The sequence below is a fragment of the Somniosus microcephalus genome, chromosome 15 (assembly GCF_052327205.1).
Source record: "Somniosus microcephalus isolate GS21.2 chromosome 15, FLI_Smic_1.0, whole genome shotgun sequence".
NCBI lineage: Eukaryota > Metazoa > Chordata > Chondrichthyes > Squaliformes > Somniosidae > Somniosus > Somniosus microcephalus.
In genome coordinates this window covers 121,307,872-121,318,620 of record NC_141001.1, presented here as the reverse complement: position 1 = coordinate 121,318,620, position 10,749 = coordinate 121,307,872, and the positions used below count along the sequence as shown (strand labels likewise).

General features: G+C 51.4%; 1 protein-coding gene across 1 annotated transcript in view; it reads left to right on the top strand.

Annotated features, from left to right (window-relative positions):
• Positions 1–1,497: 1,497 nt before the first annotated feature.
• usp47 (ubiquitin specific peptidase 47) overlaps positions 1,498–10,749 on the top strand; it is a 199,777-nt gene continuing 190,525 nt past the window's right edge. Inside the window, exon 1 of the mRNA XM_086007543.1 lies at positions 1,498–1,743. Within this exon, the coding sequence (XP_085863669.1) occupies positions 1,705–1,743 (39 nt within the window). The 5' untranslated portion in view covers positions 1,498–1,704. The remainder of the gene's footprint in view (positions 1,744–10,749) is intronic.

Sequence of the window (10,749 nt, the reverse complement as noted above, 5' to 3'; positions counted from 1 at the left end):
GGAGAAACTACGCCATGTTCTTCGCAGCCTTCAACATGTCATCGATGACGACGAACACCTCGCTAAGGCCATCCCCACGCCGCCACTACTCGCCTTCAAACAGCCGCCTAACCTCAAACAGACCATCGTTCGCAGCAAATTACCCAGCTTTCAGGAGAACAGCAACCACAACACCACACAACCCTGCCACGGCAACCTCTGCAAGACATGCCAGATCATCAACACAGATACCATCATCACATGTGAGGACACCACCCACCAGGTACATGGTACATACTCATGTGACTCGGCCAACGTTGTCTACCTCATACGTTGCAGGAAAGGATGCCCCGGAGCATGGTACATCGGCGAGACCATGCAGACACTGCGACAACGGATGAACGGACACTGCACAACAATCACCAGGCAGGAGTGTTCCCTCCCAGTCGGGGAACACTTCAGCAGTCAAGGACATTCAGCCTCCAATCTTTGGGTAAGCATTCTCCAAGGCGGCCTTCGAGACACACAACGCAAAATCATCGAGCAGAAACTGATAGCCAAGTTCCGCACTCATAAGGACGGCCTCAACCGGGATATTGGGTTCATGTCACGCTACATGTAACCCCACCTGACGTAGAGCCATCCAGACTCGAGTCGTCGTTGGCTTGTTCTCACTACACAGATGTGGCCGGACCTGCTGTGATTTCCAGCAAAAAAATATTTTTTGTTTGTTTTTCATACAGACCCCAACATCTGCAACATTTTACCCCTTGTGACCCCACCTCATTGTTCCTTGATGTAATGTTTTCCTGACTGACCTGTTTGGACACCATTCACACCTGTGATTGCTGTGATTATCTCTCTGCCGAGGTGTGATAAATGGCAGTTGGCAAGGTTACCTGTAAACATCTGACATTATTCTCTGACTATATAAGCTGTGTTTTTATGCATCTCTCCACTTCACCTGACGAAGGAGCAGCGCTCCGAAAGCTTGTGATTTCAAATAAAGCTGTTGGACTATAACCTGGTGTTGTGTGACTTCTTATATTTGTCCACCCCAGTCCAACTCCGGCATCTCCACACCATGGCTACATTTATCCTGCCAGTACACTTCACACCTAATCTGAGCCGTCTTTTGTCTCCACTGTCCTATTAGCATCTCGTCTGGTTTTGAATACCTCTTAATGCCTCTTTTACTTTTATTCTATCGCAGCCCTGACTTCGATCTATTTTATTTCCTTTCCAATTTTGAAAAAGGGTTTCGACCCGAAACGTCAGCTCTAATTTCTCTCCACGGATGTTGCCTGGCCTGCTGAGTTTTTCCAGCATTTTCTGTTGTTATTTCGGATTTCCAGCATCTGCAGTATTTTGCTATCATGCTGTTGATGGCAATGCGGACCAGGGAATGCCCAGGGGCCGCGCAGGCGCAGTCGCACTCGCACCCTTGCCCTGTGCGGGCGGGGCGGCGAGCGTCATGACGTCAGGAGGCTGAGTGACGCAGCGCGCCGGGGCCGTGTCCGCCATTTTGCTTGTTGCCCGGGTGCCCGAGAGAGCGAGTGAGGGGGAGTTGGATTGTTTGCCATTTCTTGCATTTTCCGCTGCTGTTTTCTTGCCTTTCCCTCCCCACCTCTCTGTCAGCAGCCCGAGTGCCGGAATAATGAGTCCGCCCTGAGAGGGCCCGACCCCCGGCCTGAGGTGACTCCTTCCTCCACCCCCCCCCGAGACATGGTGCCCGGTGAGGAGAAGCAGCTGCTCCCCACACAGGTGAGGCCCCGAGAGCGGCGGAGCGCGGGGGTTAATAAAGTGTGGGGTCAAATTGGTTGTTGGGGGAGACTAGGCCTCTCCTCCCCGGGTGTGGGGGGCTGGGTTCTGTCCCCCCGGGTGTGGGGGGCTGGGCTCTGTCCCCCCGGGTGTGGGGGGCTGGGCTCTGTCCCCCCGGGTGTGGGGGGCTGGGCTCTGTCCCCCCGGGTGTGGGGGGCTGGGCTCTGTCCCCCCGGGTGTGGGGGGGGCTGGGCTCTGTCCCCCCCGGGTGTGGGGGGGGCTGGGCTCTGTCCCCCCGGGTGTGGGGGGGGCTGGGCTCTGTTCCCCCCGGGTGTGGGGGGGGCTGGGCTCTGTCCCCCCGGGTGTGGGGGGGGCTGGGCTCTGTCCCCCCGGGTGTGGGGGGGGCTGTGCTCTTCCCCCCCCGGGCGTGGGGGGCTGTGCTCTGTCCCCCGGGTGTTGGGGGGGGGGCTGTGCTCTCTCCCCCCCGGGTATGGGGGGCTGTGCTCTGTCCCCCTGGGGGGGCTGTGCTCTCCCCCCCCCCCCCCCCCCCGGGTATGGGGGGCTGTGCTCTGTCCCCCTGGGGGGGCTGTGCTCTTCCCCCCCCCCGGGTGTTGTGGGGGGGGTGCTGTGCTCTCTCCCCCCCCGGGTGTTGTGGGGGGGTGCTGTGCTCTCTCCCCCCCGGGTGTGGGGGGGCTGTGCTCTCTCCCCCCCCCCCCCCCCCCCCCGGGTGTGGGGGGGCTGTGCTCTCTCCCCCCCCGGGTGTGGGGGGGCTGTGCTCTCTCCCCCCTGGGTGTGGGGGGCTGTGCTCTCTTCCCCCCTGGGTGTGGGGGGCTGTGCTCTCTCCCCCCTGGGTGTGGGGGGCTGTGCTCTCTCCCCCCTGGGTGTGGGGGGCTGTGCTCTCTCCCCCCTGGGTGTGGGGGGCTGTGCTCTCTTCCCCCCTGGGTGTGGGGGGCTGTGCTCTCTCCCCCCTGGGTGTGGGGGGCTGTGCTCTCTTCCCCCCCGGGTGTGGGGGGCTGTGCTCTCTCCCCCCGGGTGTGGGGGGCTGTGCTCTCTCCCCCCGGGTGTGGGGGGCTGTGCTCTCTCCCCCCGGGTGTGGGGGGCTGTGCTCTTCCCCCCCCGGGTGTGGGGGGCTGTGCTCTCCTCCCCCTCCCCCCGGGTGCCCTCTGCTTCAACTTGTGTCTGTAGTTTTATTGCGAGTGTACTGTCTTCACACCCAGACTGTGGGTATTACACTAAGATGGGCATTGTTGTAAATAGGAGTGCAGCTCTCTGTTTTCTCTCTATATTATAAACATATATCGATATCGACGCCTAATAAAGAGCCACACAGCCCTGAGTCTGACGGTGATTGATTGCAACGAGCTGTGTTGTTGGCAGGTTGCTTATTGTGCACTTTGTTCTGGGGGTGCTGGGGAGCACAACCTCTCTTGTCATGTGGAGGAGCCCTTGGGTCGGATAGAGTTTCAGTCTGTTACCAGCCTTGGACATATTTACTCGCGTAAGCCTGCCGTGTGTCTTGTTTTGTTTATTCCCATCAGTTTGCAGTGTTGACGAGAGTCTTCCACACGTGCGTTTGATGTTTGTATTATTTGTTGAGTCATTGCTCGCACTCCTCAGATTTTGCCCTTCAGTACAGTGCAAAGTGGTGTTGGCATAAAGTTCCAGTGCAGTTTATTTCTTGCCACGCTGACGCTGTACGAATACAAGTACTGTAGGCTCGACATTGTTGAAAGTGTTCAGGCGCTTTTGATGTGTCGTGTTTATCAAAGCCTCGTCCTTTGCACCAGTATCTATGCATAATTCATTATTTCTACTGTTAGACAGTGTACTGTACGCAAAGATGTTTGCTGCTTTGTAACTTCAGAATTAAATGGTAGTGCCGAAATGCAGTTTTTTTTCTCATTGTTTCAGTTGAGTGAAAAATATAATAATGACATTTGTACAAAATTTCACATAAAAACAATTCCTTTTGGTTATGTCTTCCAACTCCTTGATGATTCATTACAGTACCGAGATGTGGCAGCCACTGTTTCTGTGACCAGCTGCTTGCACATTGACTCCCATTTTGATTTATTGACCTTCTCTCTTCCTTTGTTACCCCTTGACTTGAATATTCCAACGCACTCCTGGCTGGCCTCCCACGTTCTAGCTTACGTAAACTGAGGTCATCCAAAACTCTGCTGCCCGTGACCTAACTCGCACCAAGTCCCGTTCATCCTTCACCCCTGTGCTCGCTGACCTACGTTGGCCCCCTGGTCCGGCAACGCCTCGATTTTAGAATTCTCGTCCTTCTTTTGAAATTCCTCCATGGCCTCGTCCCTCCCTATCTCTGTGCCCTCCTCCAGCCCTACAACCCTCCATGATCTCCGTGCTCCTCTAATTCAGGCCTCTTGAGCATCCCTGATTTTAATCGCTCCACCATTGGCGGCCGTGCCTGCAGCTGCCTAGGCCCCAAACTCTGGAACTCCCTCCCTAAACCTCTCCACCTCTCTTCGTTCCTCTCCTTCTTTAAGACACCCCTTAGAACCTACCTCTCATCTGTCTTAATATCTCCTTATGTGGCTCGGTGTCAAATTTTGTTTCATAATACTCCTGTGAAGCACCTTGGGACGTTTTACTACGCTAAAGGCGCTATATAAATACAAGTTGCTGCTGTTGTTGTTCCATTAATGCTTCTTACCAATTTGTTACAACAATTTTATTCTGGGAGGACTTTCTGAACCAGTGTTGGGACCCATGAAAATCATGTGCTGAAGAAGACTTTGCAAGATGTTTGTTAATGTATTGGTAGACATTCCGTGGCGAATAACCAGCATTATATCATATTTATTGAAGCAATGCTGCTCAATCAATCAGTAGCAGCATTTTTGCAGGAGGTGGCGGGGGGAAGAGCCGGGCTGGGCCGAGGTGTGTCTCTTCCCCCCCCCCGGCCTCCTCCACCCCTCTCTCTCTCTCCTTGCTTCCCTGAGGTGACCGGAGTGGATTCACTCGGTGATTGAGGGTGGCGGGGGAGAGAAAGTCTCCCCTGTCCCCGGGGAGATCCGCGCTCCTGTCGTCAGGGCCACAACATCGAGAGTCAGCGGCCAAACATCCTACGAAACCCAGGCAGAGAGGACCTGCGGGAAGGAGGGAGGACAGTAGCAGTGTGTTTGTGTGTGTGTGCTAGACCAATGTAGCAGAGCCTGGTCTCCAATCGTCTTGGATCCCCTGCCATTGGACCAAGACCTTGCTCTGTCAAGCCAGTGTGGTAGCTGGTGTGCAACGGCCACCCCACGTTAAAAGAATTCACGCACAGGCATCTTCCACCCTTTAAAGTGAAGTTCGGGACCTGGAACGTCAGGACCCTCATGGCTCGCATTGGACTCATCAGTCACCTGAGAACTCATTTTTAATGTGGAAGCAAGTCATCCTCAGTTCTGAGGGACTGCCTAAGAAGAAGACAGATTGAGAAGTCCTAGGTGGGTGGGACCCGGTTGAAATGAAACCAGAGTCCTACCACCTTTGCAACTCATTGGACGTCAATCTATTCCCACCTGGCGGTTTACTTCCCTGCAGATCACCTGGAGCGACAGATGCAGTGGCGAGCTGCTGTTTTATGTGCCATAGCCTGTCTGTAAATGGGGAATCTGGCTGCAAGAGGCAGGGGTGTACAGTCGCGGTCTGTTTGAGGTATTTGTACCTATCATAGAATCATGCAACAACAACAACAACTTGCATTTACACAGCGCCGTTAACGTCGTAAAACGTCCCAAGGGGCTTCACAGGAGCGATTATCAAACAAAATTTGACACCGAGCCACATAAGGAGAAATTTGGGCAGATGACCAAAAGCTCGGTCTAAGCGATAGGCTTTAAGGAGCCTCTTAAAGGAGCAGAGAGAAGTAACGAGACAAGAGAGGTTTAGGGAGGGAATTCCAGAGCTTAGGGCCCAGGCAGCTGAAGGCACGGCCACCAGTGGTGGAGCGATTTAAAATCGGGGGATGCTCAACAGGCCAGAATTGGAGGAGCGCAGAGATCTGAGAGTTGTAGGGCTGAAGGAGGTTGCAAAGATAGGGAGGGGCGAGGCCGTGGAGCACAGAAGGAGGCTATTTGGCCCATCACAGATCAGCCATGATCTCATTGAATGGCGGAACAGGCTTGAGGGGCTTAATGGTCTACTCCTGTTCCTGTGTCCCATCGTGCCTGCTCTTTTTTCATCCCCAGACGTCTCTCTTAGGCAGTCCCTCAGAACCGCGGATAACTTGCTTCCACATTAAAAATGAGTTCGCAGGTGACTGATGAGTCCAATGCGGGACCTACAGTCTCTGTCACAGGTGGGGCAGACGGTGGTTGAGGGGACGGGTGGGTGGGGTGCTTGGGTTGACGTGCGCTCCTTGTGCTGCCTGCGCTTGGCTTCCGCTTGCTCCCGGCGAAGAGACTCGAGGTGTTCGGCGCATTCCCGGATGCTTCTCCTCCACTTTGTGCGGTCTTGGGCCAGGGATTCCCAGGTGTTGGTGGGGATGTTACACTTTTTCAAGGAGGTTTTGAGGGTGTTCTTGAAGCGTTTCCTCTGCCCACCTGGGGCTCTCTTGCCGTGCCGGAGCTCTGAGTAGAGCGCTTGTTTTGGGAGTCTCGTATCGGGCATGTGGACAATGTGACCCGTCCATCGGAGCTGATCGAGCGTGGTCAAAGCTTTGATGCTGGGGATGTTGGCCTGAGCGAGAACACTGACGTTGGTGCGCCTATCCTGCTAATGGATTTGCAGGATCTTGCGGAGGCAGCGTTGGTGGTACCTCTCCAGTGCTTTGAGGTGCCTGCTGTACATGGTCCATGTCTCTGAGGCATACAGGAGGGCGGGTATCACTGCTGCTCTGTAGACCATGAGCTTAGTGCCGGGTTTGAGGTCCTGGTCTTCAAACACTCTCTTCCTCTACTCTTCCTCCATCCCCAGTCGTCTACTGCAAAATCAAGTATGGTTAGCTAGGTGTTCTAGAAGTACAGGTAAAGTTGCTGCGCACTAAAACAGCACCGTCTCCAACAACAAGCCCTAATCTGGGAGTACATTGCTTAGATGGAGCCAGCCCCTTAGAGCATGGCGGCGTTGTAGATTGCTGTTCTACATGACAAAATATGTCCTTTTTGGCTGGTTTGGCACTTCCCCAGCACGCGCCCCCCCCCCCCCCCCACCAATGTTGGTTTGTGGTTATCAAGATGTAAAATGCTACAGATGCCATAAATCTGAAATAAAAACAAAATGCTGGAAGCAGTCAGCAGGTCAGAGTCCTGCGACCGGTGGGCACCGCAGGGATTAGACTGCCTGATAAACACGTGATATTATTTATGGTTTAGTTTTTCCTATGTTTCCTTTTTTGTTTGAATTGTTCTGTTAGTTGTGCCTCCTTTGGGGGCACGTGCACATTTGTTTCTCTGATGTCAACTTCTTGATCACCTGTAAAAGGCACCTGTGAAGCGATTGCTGCACTCATTATATTAGCACTGCTACAGCCTGGTCTTAAACCAAGGCTATAGTTTAATAACGTTCAAAAATATTGCATGCATTCCAAATGAATTTCGACAAACACAAATTTTGCTGTTTGAGGTTAGTATAAAAGACAAATTATTTACATTTTTTACGCCTCTTAATCGAAAATTCCCAGGTTACATTGTGTGCTCATTCAATCTTGGGGCACATAATAAATTCTACCCCATTCTTTGTGTCAATTAAACTTCAGCATCTTTGTAGTTTTTTGACCATGATTTATGTGACGGTTTGTGTGCCATGTAGTTCCTTCTCTCGGAATTCAACATTTTGAGCAGAAGTAGCTCTCGTTCGAGGGAGTGCAACGAAGGTTCACTGGACTGATTTCTGAGGTGAGTGGATTGTTATATGAGGAGAGATTAAGTAGACTAGGCCTATATTCCCTAGAGTTTAGAAGAATGAGAGCTGATCTCATTAAAAGGTATAAAATTCTTCGAGGACTTGACGGAGGTTGTTTCCCCTGGCTGGAGAGTCTAGAACTCAGGGGGCATAATCTCAGAATAAGGGGTCGGCCATTTAGCACTGAGAGGAGGAGAAATTTCTTCACTCAGAGGGTTGTGAATCTTTGGAATTCTCTACCCCAGAGGGCTGTAGATGCTCAGTTGTTGAGCATATTCAAGGCTGAGATCGATAGATTTTTGGATACCAAGGGAATCCAGGAACATGGAGAGAGTGCGGGAAAGTACAGTTGAGGTCGAAGATCAGCCATGATCGTACTGAATGGTGGAGTAGGCTCGAGGGGCCGTATGGCCGCCTCATTTCATATGTTAGATGGTAGTGATTAACATGCTTTCCTTTCAGTTGGTGCATTGTATTCTAAGTCAGCGTGCTGTACAAACAGATTTCTCGTTAATGTTGCTGACCTCCAGTATTGGGAATTTGGGGCTGTTTGAATCAATCGACCTATCGTTTCACATTCTGCCCACGGCAGTTTTAATTATATACCTTGTCGTTAAGCCTTTCATAATACATAGAAGCATTTCATCTGGATGTTCCTAGTTACCTGTTGCTTTTAAAAGCAGAACCCAAGTTGTTTGTAGAATACCAGCTGGATGTTGGCCTGCGTATTGGTTGGATAAATTGGACAGGAAGGATTTGATCATTGTGTCATCAGCATGTTGACAGATGTGATGCAGACTTCACGCTTAGAAAGACTTGCATTTCTATAGCGCCTTTCATGACCACCGAACATCCCAAAGCACTTTACAGCCAATGAAGTACTTTTTGAAGTGTAGCCACTGTTGTACTGCAGGAAATGCGGCAGCCAACTTGCGCACAACAAGATCCCACAATCGGCAATGTGATAATGACCAGATAATCTGTTTGAGGGATCATAATTGGCCAGGACACCGGGGGGAACTCCCCTGCTCTTCCAATAGTGCCATACGATCTTTTGTGTCCACCTGAGAGGGCAGACAGGGCCGCGGTTTAATGTCTCATCCAAAAGGCGGCACCTCTGACAGCGCAGCGCTCCCTCAGTGCTGCCCCTCCAACAGTGAGGCGCTCCCTCAGTGCTGCCCCTCCGACAGTGCAGCACTCCCTCAGTACTGCCCCTCCGACAGTGCAGCACTCCCTCAGTACTGCCCCTCCGACAGTGCAGCGCTCCCTCAGTACTGCCCCTCCGACAGTGCAGCGCTCCCTCAGTACTGCCCCTCCGACAGTGCAGCGCTCCCTCAGTACTGCCCCTCCGACAGTGCAGCACTCCCTCAGTACTGCCCCTCCGACAGTGCAGCGCTGCTCCCTCAGTACTGCCCCTCCGACAGTGCCGCGCTCCCTCAGTACTGCACTGGAGCGTCAGCCTGGATATTTGTGCTCAAGTCTCTGGAGTGGGACTTGAACCCACAACCTTCTGACTTAGCTCCAAATAGGAACTATTTTTAAGTTAGTTTTAATAACCGGGAGTCCATTACAAGACCGATCGATTACACAGGGGCCTAAACAACAGCATTGTTTGCCTGCCCTATTGCTCTATTCGTAAAATAAAATCCCACGTTGTTGCATCTTTTAGCATTTGTTGAAAATTAATTTCTTCTATCCTCTGCCCCCAAATCATCACATCCATTTTGCAAGAGTGGAATAGGCTGTGGCCGCAGTTAATTGGTTAATTTAGAATGAAGCAAATGATGATTGCAAGTGTTTCTCAGTTATGAACCATCAGAAAGAGATGGAAACCCAAGTAGCATTCGAACATTTGGAAGGTACCGGATATGTATTACTTTAAAGTCCGATTGAGTCAGAAGTAAATTTACTTCCCCAAGAGAGGGATTATCTATCATTCCCTTTCAAGCGCTGGTCTTGGTGTTCCCCTTTGGATGATTGAGTTAAGAGGTGTACTTAAAAGATTTCAGTGAGGTTATTCACTTTGGTAGGAAGAATAGAAAAACAAGATTTTTTAAATGGTGAGAAACTATTAAATGTTGGTGTTCAGAGAGATTGAGGTATCATTGTACAAGAAACAGAGAGTTAGCAAGCAATTAGGAAGGCAAATGGCATTTTAGCCTTTATTGCAAGGAGATTGGCGCACAAGAGTAAGGAAGTCTTGCCGCAATTGTACCTGGAGTACTGTGCACAGTTCTGGTCTCCTTATCTGAGGAAGGATATACTTGCCTTAGAGGTGGTGCAACGAAGGTTCACTAGATTGATTCCTGGGATGAGAGGGTTGTCCTATGATGAGAGATTGTGTAGAATGGGCCGATACTCTCTGGAGTTTAGAAGAATGAGGGGTGATCTCATTTGAAACATAAGATCCTGAGGGGCATTGACAGGGTAGATGCTGAGAGGCTGTTTCCATTCGTGAGGAAATCTAGAACTAGGGGGCATAGTCTCAGGATAAGGGGATGACCATTTGGGACTGAGATGAGGAGGAATTTCTTCACTCAGAGGGTTGTGAATCTTTGGGATTCTCTGCCCCAGAGGGCTGTGGATGCTCAGTCGTTGAGTATATTCAAGGCTGAGATCCATAGATTTTTGGATACAAAGGAAATCGAGGGATATGGGGATTGGGCGGGAAGGTGGAGTTGAGGTTGAAGATCAGCCATGATCTTATTGAATGGCTAAGCAGGCTCGAGGGGCCGAATGGCCGACTCCTGCTCCTACTTATGTTATGATTTGCGTGGCCTTTTCCCCCTTCCTCCCTCCAGATTAGTGCTTTTCAATCTTTCGGATGGGACGTTAAACCGAGGCCCCATCTGCTCTCTCAGGTGGATGTGAAAGATCCCACGGCCACTATTTTGAAGAGCAGGGGAGTTCTCCCCGGTGTCCTGGGGCCAATATTTATCCCTTAACCAACATCACTAAAACAGATTATCTGGTCATTGTCACATTGCTGTTTGTGGGAGCTTGCTGTGTGCAAATTGGCTGCCTCGTTTCCCAAATTACAACAGTGACTACAATTCGAAAGTACTTCACTGGCTGTAAAGCACTTTGAGATGTCCGGTGGTCGTGAAAGGCGCTATAGAAATGCAAGTCTTTCTTTCCTGTGTGAGTCACCAT